The following is a 15,702-nucleotide window of genomic DNA, read 5'->3' as shown; positions in this document are numbered from 1 at the left end:
ACCTCCAAGTAGGAGCTACTCCAGAAAAAAGCACAATCAAACCAGGCAACATGGTAAGAGCTGATGCCACAGACCGTTCTTCCTTCCCAAAGGCCAACAAATGACCTGTACTAGGGAGCAACCATACCACACAACACAGGTAGTAAAAATGTCTAAATTGATAAACATGGACAGTTTAAAATTTTAAGTAGAAATTATTGTTAAATGTTCATAGCTTAGAATAAATATAGACATTAAAAGATATCAACCATCGAAGGAGAAACTATAATCTTCAGCCACGGCAAACATTGAAGATACAGATCTGTATCTGTTTGCAATTCTTTCTACCTCCCTTCGCAAACAAGTTCCTTATTTTTAAAAGCTGCTACATATTGGAACACGACCAAACGGAACACACTGCTGTCATATGGCATGCAATTGAAGATGACGTGCTAAATTGGCATATTTATTCCTTGCCTATGTACGATATCGATGCCCTGACCCAGGAAGTAGCTACACTGTGATGCTTTAATGCATCGTCTTAATTTAATGCCAATATCTAGGTCACTAACAGAGTTTTAGCTTTTACAAATTTGTAAAGGAGCCCACATCATCAACTCTGTTGCTGTTGTTTCCTCCAGAAGTGCTCCAGGTTTATCACATGAAGTCTACAACCCCACAGGCTATCTAGGTAGCCAAAGTTTTCAGGCATCTGAAAACTTTTTGTTATTACACAATCCTCTGGGGTTAGATCCTGTCATATACGATAGCAGGAATTCCTCAGACTTATAATGTGCCCTCATGGCAAGCTTCAGGTTCCCTGTCATTCGCGGTGGCCTGGAAAAATGGCAGAAGTTAGCAGGTCATGCTGATTAGCAATGTGTGCTGATTATTTCTCAATCTGTATACTTACAAGTGTATGTAATATCCAAGGGTGAGATAATGAGATTGCAGGGGTAAAAGATAACAAGTTCATCCAATGCAAAACAGAGAATTAGTGATATGAAGCCAAAAGAGTATTTTAAGCTAGTGTTAGGTAGACAGCTAGGGACCTCTGGCCCCTCCTGGGGACAAGGTGGGTGGCTGCCACACCTGGGGGAGGAGGGAACACCCCACGAATCTGCCAGTCAGAACTTAGTGCATCAACTGCAAAAGAATGCAGAGGACTCTAGCCCATGGGCCAAGCAGCATAGGTACAGTAGAGTCTGGAAAGTAACCTAGAACAACAGGCTTTCAGAGAGGCTCATGGGAGATCCACAGGCACAGTAAGACTCAGGTCATATAACGCCCAAATGACCATCAAAGTGGTTCCATGGTGATGTCTGAGCCATGAGGAGGGTCCAATCCAGACACCATAAAACAAGACCCAGACCATAGCCAAGCCCTCTTTTGCTATGACAAGGGTCCAGTGGTCATCTGTGGCCTATGTATTTTGCTCTGTAAACCTGTATCTTGCTCTTGCTCTATAATGCTACCTTGCTCCCTTTCTCTAAATTTCACCTTATACTTGCCTTTCTTTGGTGTGTCTGTCAGTCTTCGGCCAAGAGCACACCAAGAACTGACAACACAGAACGAGACTGCCAAACCCGACAAAAGTAACCAAAGAAAGGGCATGATCTAAAACTGTACCTGCTAAGAGTTATCATTAGCTACTCTTTTGGAATCAGACTAAATTCCAAATACACTCTCGCCTTTTCCTTACAAGCTAAATAACATATAATTTGGTAGACGCCATGTTTACTGTTATCCTCCCTTTTAAACAATTTTAACTTAAATAATTGCAAATAAATTTTTAAAATTTATTGTATATTTTTCTCTTTCCATATATTCTCATCCCTTTCTACTAGAAAAAAATTGTTACTGATCATAATCTTCAGGATTTTTTTCCCCAATTCCTGACCTGATCTGTACCAGACTCTTCCAGTAAACTTACTTAGAACTCAGAATTAAAATAAAAAGGTATTTGATTTCTACAGCTAGTCACAAGTTAATATAATTTTAAGGATGTTGCTTTAACCTTATATGGTCCATATCTATAAAGAATGGACATAAAATTATTTTTTAAAATAGCTTGGTGAATTTTAACGAAAACATTCTAAGCAACTTAAGTAATAATGGAACTATCTTTAGTCTTAAACAGCACCCCACAGAGACACTATGAACTGCATTTCATAATCTCTTTTAGCCACATCTTAAGAGTTTTCCAATAATAATTTATTTATTTGTTTTTGGTGGAACAAATCATACTTTATTATTTCTTGTGAACAAAATATTTTCTAGAGGGCAGCATTAAAACTATTAATACTGGAATCAGTGGAAACAATGAGTATAGATTACATTTGTTAAGTGATAATTTCTCAGAAATGTCTTTGGGTCATTGAAGATTATCCAAAAACAATTGGTCTTGGGAAAACATAATTTTTTAAAGAACTCTCTTGCCCTGTGAGAGTGACCTAATGTGAATGAATAAAACATATTTCTTTAGTGGAATTGAAAATAGGTACATGTATTGCTGAATTCTAATAATATTATTCACTCTTTAAAGATTTACATAGAGTAAAATTACCAGTGTTCTTTTGAACTTTCTATTGATACTTTCTCAAAATTCACAGCTATCCCAATTGCACTTTTAAAGTCTTAAGCATAATAAACATATAAAGCCTCTTCTTTCAATATGTCTTCTAAAATCTCCTTTTTAAAAGCCTTCTTTTAAAATAGCCATCTTTGGACTACTTTATGATGTAGGTTTTTACTTGTGTATGTTGGTTGTTTCAAGCCGCTTCACATAATGTTGGTTCTATGATCAATGCGGGCAAGGGTGATAAGACAGCACAAGTATGGATGCCAGTCATAGGGAAAGTCAGGCCCTTTAAGGATGCAAGAGAGAACCAGGAAGCGTCCATCCTTCTGTTGGGTAAAAGCTAAACAAGCACACATTGGATGGAAACAAACAGCAAGATCATTAGGGCTTTGCTGAGCACTGTGGTGTTTAAGACTTTTCTACACTTAGCCCTCTCTCTCTACTCAAGCTGCAGCAAATCTCTTCCTTGTTAATAATGCACATGTGGCCCTTATCTTGGCTGTGTTTGTAACATGATCAATAGTTCAGACATCAAGGCCACTACCAGCACACCGGCACAGGCTGGCTCTCCACCTTTTTGTAAAATAGATTTCCTAGTTCTGTTCACTGAAGGGGCCTAGAAGCTATGACATCCTATTAGCAATGAGCACAGCACACATCCCTATCTTAAATTCTAAATATCATTATTCCTCAAAGCAAAATTTCTTTCTTCTGCCTCCTGGGAGAAATGACTGATTTAGTTCTCAGGTAAGGAAAGTCTGAGGTGAACCAGAAGCATCCTATTTAGCCAGAAAGCAAAGTGCTCAAAGACTTAGGGGTACAAACAAAAAAGAATACAGAAGAAAGGGCGCTTGCTGGGAAAATTTGGGACAATTTGAACATCCAAAAGAATGTTGGTAATCGATTATAACCTATTGACCTGGAAGAAAAGAAAATGATGCTCTGACAGGAAGGGCAGGAGAGAGCTGGGAGGGAGAGAGGAGGGAGGCAGAGAGGAGGGAGGCAGAGAGGGGGGAGGCAGCGAGGGGGGAGGCAGAGAGGAGAAAAAAATTCATGACAGAAAAAGGTCACCTAATATACATAGATAGAAGGATTGAATTAGGAAATCACTACTTGGCAATTACCAGTGGGCCATTCTTTGAGATAAGTGGCCTGTTCTCTTTAAAACAGTAAATGTCATGGAAGAATAAGGTGTGTGTGTGGGGGGGGGGTGAGTGTTACAGATTAAAGGAGACAACAGATGTAACATGTGATCTTGTTTGGATGCTGGATTTTCTAAAAAGATACAAAAGAAATTACCAGGATAACTGGCAAAACTTGAAAAATGACTGCTTATTAGATAATCTTGTATCAAGGATAAATTTCTTAAGTGTGTTAATTATATTGCATTCATGTAGCAGAACATTCTAGTTCTTAGGAGATAAATGCTAAAGTACTCTGTGACAGGTGGGGGGGGCAAGGGCAATATACATAACCTAAACTTTTGTACCCCCACAATATGCTGAAATAAGAAAAAAAAGTCTCCAACTTACTTTCAGAAACTGCAGCAAAAATTAGAAAATGTGCCTCTGTTGTGTGTGTGTGTTTGAGTGAGAGAGAGAGAGAGAAATATATAGCCTGAGAAAAGAATTTTTATCTGAGGAATGCAAGCCCTTTTAAATTATCAGGCTCAGAGAGACATTAGAATAAGACAGCATTCACATCCTACACCCCCCTTTGAGCTTTGCATTTATCTCTTGAAACTGCTTGCTGTTGCCATAAGTAGCTATAAATTAACCTAATAATGCCTCAGCAGGACACTGTTACTGACATCCTATAGCTTAACAAGGTATAGCCAATCACCAATCAATGTTATTTCTGTAAACCAACAAGATTTCCTGACAACTTTGTATCAGCCCACTCCCTGTACCCCGACCCTCCTTTTTTTTTTGGTCTTTAAAAACCTGCTTGTGACAGAGGCCACATGGAGCTCATATCCAAGTTTACTTGGGTCTGAGTCTTCCCAGTAGCTGTCCTCACTTGAGCTCAACTAAGCTCTTTAAATCATAATTTATGCTTCAGCCTCTTCCTTTTAGGTCAACAAGGCAGACAGAAAGTAAATGTAATAAAATGGTAACAATTGTTATCATAGAAAAAGGGGCCATCATTGTACTTTTACTACTTTTCCATAGTGTTGAACCCTTTGAAATAAAGAGTTGGAGAAAATTGAGACCTAAGATACTGGTTTGGAAAATTAGGTTAATAATTATATGGATCTCAGAAAGTAGTTGGGTATTATATGGATCCATACACGTAAAGTTATCACATTCTTAATATCATGACATTAAAGGTAGTAAAGTATCTCATAGTGACACAGTAAAAAAAAAAATACTCCTTAACCTGATACAGCCAATTTATTTGTGACTTATTGAAAGTTTCTGGCAATGGGAGGTGAAAATATAAAAGTAATCCTTTAGAGAAGATTCTGTTTTGCAAACTGACCTGGATGAAAACTTTAGTCACACACATGAGAATTAACACCTACTCACTGAGCTTAGATAAAACAAAAACCTTCATGAAAGTAAAATCTCAGGGTAAAGACAGAGCCGTTTAACTCTCCTAGGAATATAAATTGGGTGTCTCCTTAGCCAACTTGTGACCTTCGATGTGTTGGATAAAAGTCTTTCTGTAGGGATTTAGATCAAGTTCTTGTTAGCACAAACCTCCAAATGGTGTGACTGAGATTGAATTACACAGGACTTGGGAGCTGTGAAGTTGCTACTGAAATCAGAACACACCCAGGAGGGGTGAGGAGTCCTCTGAAGAAAATGAATGCTGTCCCTTGCACTGGGGGTGCCTGTGCTCTCTGGACAGGGGGGGTCCAGGGATATTAGAGAGACTTTTTCAACTAGCCCCCAACCAACAGAAGCAAATAGGAGATAGTCAGAATCCTAGCTGGGGAAAGGAGCTATTAGACCCAAAAGAACTCTCCATTTTAGACTTTTAAAAATCATTCCTTCCCCCAGGCAAATCCAATACAGCTTTGTTAAAGACAAGAACCTGGGCACGTTTCTATTTTGCTACAGAGTTAAGGGATGATCCTTGTAACGAGCACATCAGTACACGGAGGAGAAGCAGCCTGGAGAAGTACATCAGTCAGGTGTCTGGCAGGAAACGGATGTCATCCTCCAATTAGGGTAACAGGGATGGATCAATAAGAGGACTAGTTACAAAGGCGTGAGCAGGGAGTAGAGAAAGTGCCATGCCTTGGGTAATAACAAGGAATGGTTCTTGCTCCTATGCCTGCAGGGACAAGAAAATGAAGGACTACTAGAACCTGGAAGGAAAGAATCTTAGAAAGAGATTACAGGGGAGCTGTGACCTGCAGTTGAGGAACGGAGCCATCCTGATGTGGCCCTGCTGGGAGGGAGCCAGGGAATAAGTAGCCTGACCTCACTCTGCTCTCTCCCTCCCATTTCCTGCCAGGACTCAGCGTTGGTCAAGCCAACCAGAAGCCAGAGGGCAAGGAGCCCACTGATGTAGTCCTTGTAGACCAGCTCCTGGGGCAGAGAGCAGGGTGACAAGGATGGAGATTGCATCTGGAGGGGTAAATAGATTTCTGACATGAGCCAGGCACAAGCATGTGTTCACCTGCAGAGTTCAGAGGTTCCTGCAGTTCAGAGTGGAAATGCTGGCTATGACAAGTGATCACAAAGTATAAGCATTTGAAGAATAAGCAAGTGGGCAAAATAAACTTGCTCTAAATCAAAGCATTACTACTGTTATGTATGCATATTTATATATATATATACACACACACATATATAAATATACATATGCTTATTAAATGATTTATAGCTATGTGTTCTATACAAGCTTTATTATTTATTCACTCATCCAATAAATATTTACTGAATTCTTAACATGTTAAAGATGTATGAACAAGGTAATGTCTGAGTAAAAATGACAAAGGCATCCAGGTGCTAATTTAATTATTTTAAAATCAGCCTAATGAGCCTTAAATTTAATTAATTGCTAATATCTTCCTCAGATGATCATATAAATATTTAGCTTTTTAAAACTAAGATAAAAAAGAACTATTCACAGTAAAAAACAATCTGATTAAAAATGAGCAAAGGACTTATATAGACATTTTTCCAAAGAAGATATACAAATGGCCAATAAACGTATGAAAATATGCTCAACATCACTAATCATTAGAGAAATGCAAACCACAATTACCATGAGATACCATCTCACACACATTAGCATAGCTACTATCAAAAACAAAACAAATACAAGAAGACAAGTGTTGGTGAGGATATGGAAAGACTGGAACCCTTGTGCACTGTTGGTAGGAACGTAAAATGGTGTAGCTGCTGTGGAAAACAGTATGGCAGTTTCTCAAAAAGTTAAAAATAGAATTAACATATGATCCAGCAATTCTTCTGGGTAGAAACGTCAAAAGAATTGAAAGCAGGGTCTCAAAGAGGTATTTGTACACCCATGTTCACAGCAGCATTATTCATGATAGCCAAGAGGTGGAAGCAACCCACTGCTCGCTGATGGCTGAATGGATAAATAAAACATGGTACATACATACAACGGAATACAATCCAGCCTTAAAAAGAAAGGGAATCCTGCAATATGCTGTAACATGGATGAACTTTGAAGACACTATGTGAAGTGAAACAAGCCTGCCCCAAAAGGACGAATACTGCATGATTCCATTTGCGAGGTACCTAGAGTAGTCAAATTCATAGAGATAGGAAGTAGAATGAAGGTTGCTAGGAGCTGGAGGGAGAAACAGAGAATTATTGTTTCATGGGTACAGAGTTTCAGTTTGGGAAGATAAAGTTCTGGAGATGGATGGTGGTGATGGTTGCACAACAATGTGAATGCATTTATTGCCACTCAATTGTACATGCAAAAACGGTTACGATGGTAAATTTTATGTTATATATATTTTACTACAATCAACAAGAAGTTTTTTTAAAAAAAGCAATACTCACGGATTCCAGCCCAAGTCTTGCGGGTTCACATACAGAATACCAGCTCTGGAAACAGTCGCTGGGGTTGCCGTCCTTAAGTGATGTGTCTCAAACAGAAGCCTCATGCAGGGCGTGAGGGCTACGCGCTCATTGCTGGCCAGGGTCAGCACCTGGAACAGCAGCAAGCGGGCAAGCTGTCAACCGGGAGCAAAGTGCCGCTGCTAACATACCTACTGCAACAACAAACAGTGCCTTCCCCCTGGCAGAAGTGCCAACGGCTGTGCCCTCACCATCCTGAGTGAGGAGTGCAGGCTGAATAAAGTTCACCCCGAAGCAACCTGACTGACCCTGGAGGAACACATTCGCCTAAATGGGCTCGTGAATGCCAATCTTTTAATAACGGTGGTAATTATTACTAAGCCAAACTATAAGACATTCGTTCTAAAAGTTGATTACATGAAAAGGCCTGAATACCACAAAAAATAAACTCTCTTTGGACTCTGAAATACCACAATTATCAATTGTCCTATAGAGACTCATGCAAGTATAAAGATCTCAAACCTGTATTTTATGATGAACAATGGTCTTGGTTCAGAAAGTAGTAATTACTGTTAATTTGACGTGATTACTAAATCTATCCTGGAGTAACGATGATTACTGATTTCTCTCTCCTGACCCCAGCAACAGACCCTGTGTTGCAAATGCTATCTCAGAGACCTGTACTATGCACCAGGAATGCCGGATGAACCATGACAGAATGCTTGAGAAAACATTTAAACTCAATTTGTAGCTATAGGAACTGGTTCATTTACATAGCTAAATTTCACCAATTATCACATGGCACAAACTCATTCTTTTATTGTCTAAGTATTCCATATGTAATCAAAGATGATATAAGATGTAATAAATTCAAGCCCAGCTCTTAGAAAATGGTAAGATGTGTAAACTAAATTCTTAGACATGTATTTAGCCCTCATTAAAGACAGTCACATTTATACAGGTGAAAAGAATATAGTCCCTTAAATTTTTTAATGGGGAAATTAAGAGCATTATCAGGAAAGTGGCACTTATCAAAATAGTGATTACATAAAGAATACCAGGTTAATGAGTAAAAATTAGCATTAACATCAACGAAAGTATGAAGCTCTTAAGCACTCAAGACGTTATGTTTACGGTCTAGCCCTAAAGTATTATTCACCTTGTTATCATCCATGACAGTGTTCAGTGATTCAATCCACAGGGGGTCAATGTCTCCATCTAGGACTATCCATTTCGGTCCATCATGCGCAAGATTCGCTTGTTCTCGCAGAATGAATGAGAAGAGACCTATAAAGTAAGAGTAAACAATACTAGTATATAATGGAGTTGAGTGTTGTTTATTTCTAAAATGAATTTGTATTATTCTTCCTGGAAGATCTTTTATTAACTAAATAAAAGTAATTTTGCTGCCTCTTTCTTGTGGGTAGTGTCTAACACCTTTAGAGCTACACGTGGGCTCCAGGTCCAGCTCTATCATTTACCAAGGAGCAAGATTCCCCTCCCTGAGAACGAACTTTAACTTTCCTGACTGAGCTCCCCCATATGTCAAACAGAGATAAACCTTTCATGAACAGTTGTGGGAATTTACAGAAGGTAATGTACATAAAACTCAAAACTTAACACAAAATGAATACATTATTCTTTCTTCATGCACATATGTTCAGTATCTATTTTAGATCAAATATTAGTTTATTTCACCTTTCTCCATTTTTCTACAATAATTTTCAAGGGCCATACTTCTAAAGCTAAAGCATCCTCAAGCACTATATACATCTCTTACAGAGATTTGGTCATGGGGCTATTAAGTCATCATTACTTAACAAGATGTATAGACAAAAACATTTTAAATCCATGGTCCTTTTTTCTATTACTACATTCCTAAATATGTGTGTGTTAAACGGTGTATTTAATAGTTGATTTTTCAAACTCAATGGTATGTAATACCATTGTGAGCAAAACTGTTTCATACATGTATGTGGAATATTTCCTTTACGAAGTATTTTGTGCCAAAAGTAAGTGACAGTATCTAGTGGAACCTGCCATCATGATTCATAAACAAGCCAGTAACATTTTCTAATGGTTACTGATGTGAACAGCTTCCAAAGATTTGGGGCATAAACAGACATGATTCTCTCCCTGCCACAGTGCTTTATAAAAAGACCGAAGCTGGGCTGAGAGCAAAAATTGTCCCACAGATAAAGGAAAGGGTGAGAATGGACAAGGATGAAGGGTATCCTACTTTAGATACAGTCACCAGGGAAGTCTTCTCTGATGTGACACTTAAATAACATAAGCCACGAAGGCATCCCGAGAAAGAGTGTTGCCCATGGCAGGAATGTCAAGTGCCAAGGCCTCATGATGGGAAGATGCTTGGCAAGTTCAAGGAAGAGCAAGGAGGCCAGAATGATGGATCACAGTCAGTGAAGGGCAGAGTGCAGGAAACTAAGTCAGAGATGGTAGTGGTGGCGATCGGGGGGTGGGGAGGCGGCAATTACATAGAGCCTTGTAGGCCATGGAAAAAGGCTGGATTCTAAGGGTGCTGGGAACCCAATGAAAACTGAAAGCAGGGAAGTAACATTTGAAAGGATCCCTCTGAGTGCCGTATGTAAAATGAACTGCAGGGAAACCAATGGGAGGAGATGTGACTACGGTAGCCCAGGAAGGTGGCGACAGTGGCTTGGACTAGTGTGGTATCTATGGAAAAGGGAAGGACTGGAATTCAACATATATGTTAAAGGTAAAGCCTATAGGATTTGAGGTTGGATGTAGGGCATGAGAGGGAGAGAAGCCTCAAGGATAAGGATGAGGCCAAGGTGAGCGTGTTTACTGAAATAGGAAGTCCTAGCAGATTGTAACAAAGGGATCTGTTTGTCTACAGATACTTCCAGGGCAGGAAACATGCCCTATTGACTTTTGTCCCTGGCATCTAGAATAATACCTGCTTGAACTTCAGTGTCTTGCATCAGGTATTTTATAAATACCTCCTGAGGCATTCATGCTGATTCTCTCCTGATTTACAGGGAGCCCCGACATAATTGACGCGGGATAAAATACACAGCTCTGAGTACAGATCTGCTGAATGCAAATCAAGTACTTATTCAAATCTAGTTTTAATTTATACATTATAAATGCTGTTGTGATCTGCTACATTTCCAATAATGCCAACACACAAACAGTAAATCTGTGACTATGACTAAAATTGGCTTGTACTGAAAAACAGCTTTCTGGATAGAAAAAAAGAAATTTTTAGCACCTCAAAAGGGAAATACTACTTGCCATCTTTCCATTCTCGGGTAGCATGATGTATGAAACCAAAGAGTTCATCTGTTGTCACAGCTTTAGGGTTTAAGTCATTCCAAACGGGTTTCTGTTTCATGTTAACATATGTTCGGTTCAGTGTTCTCAAAATCTGAGAGGAAGAAAGAAAGAGCCAAAAAAAAATTAATACTGATGTAAGCTAAATGGAAAGGAAAAGATTTCTGAAGGAATTTCCTTATTCATCATATGTTCCTAGATATTCTGTGTGTACTAAGATTGAGAGGGGGAAAATGCACATCTGTGCACTTCCATTACCATCTTGAAAAGTTCAATCCCACAAAGCCTTAGGGAGACACAATCAGTTCTCCTGATTCTTTGAACCATTTAGACTAAAAAAAGTTACTTTACCATTTGGAATTTTTAACCATGTGTGCAAAATGAAGGACTGTATTTAAATAAGCATTGGTGTTCATGCTTACAAAATCTACTCTGCCTGAATTATTAAGATCAGTTGTTCTCAAAATGCAGCCTACACCGGAACTGTCTGGATGGGAGGGTGTTCAAACACACATTCCTGGGCCCAATCTTAATTAGAAAGGTGGGGGGTGGAAGTGGCTGGTAATCTGCATTTCCAACAGGGGCCCAGGTGATGCCAGTGATGCTGCTCCGGACATGCTTCCTTCCAGACCTAGTGACTGGGAGCAGCGCTTCTCAGCAGGAGACCGTCTTGACTTTGGGGAAGATGGGATGTGCTTCTGGGCACCGGATGGGAAGAGGCCAAGGAGGCTGCTAAATAGCTTACAGAGCACAGGACAGCCTCCTACAACAGACTTACCCAGTCTAGAATGTCAGTAGTGCTGACACTGAGAAATCCTGATCTAGATAATCGGGGAAAAGAAGCCTTGAGGATGAGAACTCAGGAGTGGGCATTCAGTACATGTTTGTTTAATTCCTCAACACTTTAACCCACATATCTGCCCCAAGGCTGTCTTTGGCTTTCTCTGAAAAGCCATAGCTTTTGTTTTAGATATTTATCATCCTGACCTACTCACAGAGGATCTGAAGAACTGATAAACAATTGTCAAATACTTTGGAATGACAAGACACTACATAACATAGCCCTGAGCTTCCATGCTCTAGTTATATCAGCTTCGGTACATGTTGAATAGAACAGAAGGGGTGAGGACTAGATGAAAGAAATTAAATGCCTTAGGAATATTAAGCTTATATTTTTAGAAACCATTAATCTACTGGAAATTATAGAATTTAATTTTATCCTTCCTTGAACCATGGCCTACATCTGAAACTTACTCTAACGAAATAATTACAGGTCTATCAGTTATCTACTTTAATATTTCAATTATTATATTTTCACTAGAAAAATATCTAGATAGAGGCTCCCTTTACAATTGTGCCACTTTGGGTTCTGATCTAAATACTGGCATGTTCTGTATACACCCATGCTCTAAAATCTCATATGCCCATTCTGATTATTTTTAGTTGTTGGCTACCAAATATGTTTATACCCAAGCACCCTGAATTAAAATGCATGCGGTTCTGCATATACTGTCTGCCAACCAAGAAAATAAGTATGTTGCCAGCACTGTCAGTAAGACCAAACAAAATCAAGCAGTGAACTAAAAATGGGAATAATAATACCCATAGCATATCATTGTTGTGCAGAGTAAATCATATATAATGTACCTAGCACAGCACATAATAGGTACCTAAAAAGTGTGGGTTTTGCCATCTCCTTTTCTTCGCCAATTTTGTTTTGGCCCTATGGAGGCTATATTTCTGAGGGAGTACTGAAGGAAAATATTTTTTTTTCTTAATGATACGGGAGGGGGAATCTAGGATGACTTAGAAAAGATAAGAAAGTAGTTTTGATAAATGTGCATAGAGCCAATCAAATCCTGCAAGACAGATATCTTATTCCACAGTCTCTTAATACGTTTATCATTGATAAAAGAATCCAAATATAATTATATAATTATATGTCCAAGGTGCATAGAGTAGAATAACATACATATAAATACATGATTAGGATACTAAATATCTCATGTGGAAATCCCAATCTTGACCCCGGCTTGCTTTTCCTATGTGAATGCAATGTTCTATTTGTTTCTCATTCTCCCCCCTCCCAGTATAAAGAAAAATAATGTCAATTGATCAATCGGCAATATTAACATCTCAGATTCTAATCCAAAATCATGGTGGGCTTCACTGAAGGGAACTATTTTAAATAGCATTGAAAATAGGCCAAAAAAGAAAAAAATGTTCATTCCATGGTCGAAAACTATTAAGCCATTTACTGTACCTTACTCTTCCCTGTGCCTGCATTTCCAACCACAAAGACAGAGTGCCGCACAGCCAACAGTTCCTCCAGCTGAACAACCTGCAGAGCAAACAGCCGGTCACTGGTTTCCGTTAATGAGTTGGTGACAAAAACACAACCTACCCATTTTTGCCCAATTCTTCTTTCCTTACAATTCAAGCCAGCCCCCACTGACAACAGCATGTTCAAGGAAAAGTTAAAATAGCCACAAGTGCAAAGGATAGTTTCTCCTGGATCTCCCACATAGGACACAGAGAAGAGAATAAAGTAAAACCATTATTTATATAGTACTTTGTACATGGCAGGGTTACTTACAAAACATCAGTGACTCTTCACGAAGTTTTGAACAAAAGCAGTATACAGCCAATTACTATCTACAAATGAGTAATGATTCATACCCTATAAAATATCTAAAATGGATATTATATTTGTATTTTAATGCCTAATGCATTCACTAAACTCAAATTGAATATTAATATGCACCAGCCTTTGATATGCCAGATAATATCTTCCGAAATTATTCTCATACATGCTGATATTCCTCCCCCATTAAAAACATGTACTAATGATTTTACTTCCAATGTTCTCTAAAAAGGACAGGAAAACGAAATAAATTTTTGGTGCATGTCACGAAAAAGAACCAAGACATTTTACAAACTAATTAAACGTATGCTTACACGTAAAACCATGCATATCTATGTTTTCACCTTCTTATAGAATGGGACTACTCAAAATATTTACCTACATTTACTTTAGTTAATACAGCCATGTTAAAACGCTTGAAAGCATATATTAAGATCTTACTAAGGTCAGTATAACACTAATATAAGTTAATGTCTTGGTTTAGTATCACTTAACCACAGTTATTTCCACGGCAAATCCCAAGGGCTGCTTTTACTTTGAGAATAAAGCTCTCTTCAGGCTGCAGGCGGAGCTCCAGGGTAGACTGCCTGACCATCTGTTCAAAGTGCAGCTTCCTACTCCGGGGCACATCCAGGGCTGGAAACAGGTCACCAACCAGGCCCAGAAACACTGGGATGTCGTCAGTCACTATTTTAGGCATATTGAAATCCCTTAATGCTCTCATGAGTACCTAGAAAGGAGAACAGAAAACACTTCATTAAAAAGCCAATACAAGGTCTAACCAACATTTAAAGAACTAAAGATGATATATATATGTATATATTTTTTTTTGAGACAGAGTATCACTCTGTTGCCCAGGCTAGAGTGAGTGCCGTGGCATCAGCCTAGCTCACAGCAACCTCACACTCCTGGGCTTAAGCAATCCTACTGCCTCAGGCTCCCCAGTAGTTGGGACTACAGGCATGCACCACCATGCCCGGCTAATTTTTTCTATATATATTTTTAGTTGGCCAGATAATGTTTCTATTTTTAGTAGAGACGGGGTCTCGCTCTTGCTCAGGCTGGTCTCCAACTCCTGACCTCGAGCGATCCACCCGCCTCGGCCTCCCAGAGTGCTAGGATAACAGGCGTGAGCCACTGCCCCCAGCCAAAGATGATATTTTTTATGTATCTTTTTTTATTTGTATACATTTATGGGGTACAAGTGCAATTTTGTTACATGGCTATATTGCGCAGTGGTGAAGCCAGGGCTTTTAGTGTGTCTGTCACTGCAGTAAGGTACACTGTAGCCATTAAAGGTGTTATTTTTAATCTTCATATCTAAAGCATGAGCTTTGGCACTGTTCTCTATTAGGATGGCATTCTATCTAATGGGAGGTTAAATGTTTACAGTTAACATAGGAGAACATGAGAAAGCTAAACTGAAACATGGACAAATCTCAGAGAGAGGTCAGCAAGGAGGCCTTTTCCCTCCCTGCCGATCATCTGTTTTGATTTTCAGAAAGGGTCTCAGGCCCTTCTCTCCTTAACACTCAAACTCCAGAACTTAAATCAATCCAGCCTATCAGATCCTTTTGTTCAAAGCACTCTGAAAATCTCGGAATGACAATCTTAAAATTTTGAGTTGGGGTTTTTGTTCCCTACCGGCTGTACACTGAAGAGGGCTTTAAACTGCAAAAGCAGTCATTCAAACACCAGGATGACTTTTACAGAAAAAGCTAAGCATTCCAACAACAATAACAAAATAATAGGAGAACAAATAAATGAAAGAAAATCTTGACCTAATCGTAAGTTGTGACTAAGAAGAAGAGAGAGAAATATTGGAAAAGTGGAAAAACACACAATAAATACCCCTTAATACAAAAAGTCACTCACAGAATAGATCTAATTTATTTTCCTACTTCTTAAGTCAAAATATTGCATGTATATATAGTGATGCATATCCATTGCTCTCACTACTTATTTAATTGGAAAAAAATGCATGATGTGCTGTAATCATTGCTTTCCAGGAGAGAGAGTAGAATATTTCCCTAGTAGCTCTGAACAACCAACCAAGCATTTCGCACACGTCAGGCAATGAACCCTCCTGTTCCATCCTTCATGCCCGTCTCAGGTCCCATGAAATGGATATACTCTCTCCCATCAAGCTATGTCTTCACCAACTTCAGCATTAA

General features: G+C 39.0%; 1 protein-coding gene across 1 annotated transcript in view; it reads right to left on the bottom strand.

The window, feature by feature from the left end:
- DNAH11 (dynein axonemal heavy chain 11) overlaps positions 1-15,702 on the bottom strand; it is a 301,905-nt gene that overhangs the window by 160,136 nt on the left and 126,067 nt on the right. The window contains exons 39-43 of the mRNA XM_045564154.1: positions 14,064-14,258; positions 13,148-13,225; positions 10,846-10,978; positions 8,729-8,856; positions 7,552-7,700 (exon numbers count right to left, since the gene is read on the bottom strand). Of these exons, the coding sequence (XP_045420110.1) occupies positions 7,552-7,700; positions 8,729-8,856; positions 10,846-10,978; positions 13,148-13,225; positions 14,064-14,258 (683 nt within the window). The remainder of the gene's footprint in view (positions 1-7,551; positions 7,701-8,728; positions 8,857-10,845; positions 10,979-13,147; positions 13,226-14,063; positions 14,259-15,702) is intronic.

The sequence above is a fragment of the Lemur catta genome, chromosome 11 (assembly GCF_020740605.2).
Source record: "Lemur catta isolate mLemCat1 chromosome 11, mLemCat1.pri, whole genome shotgun sequence".
Taxonomy (NCBI): Eukaryota; Metazoa; Chordata; class Mammalia; order Primates; family Lemuridae; genus Lemur; species Lemur catta.
This window is presented reverse-complemented; position numbering and strand designations above follow the sequence as displayed.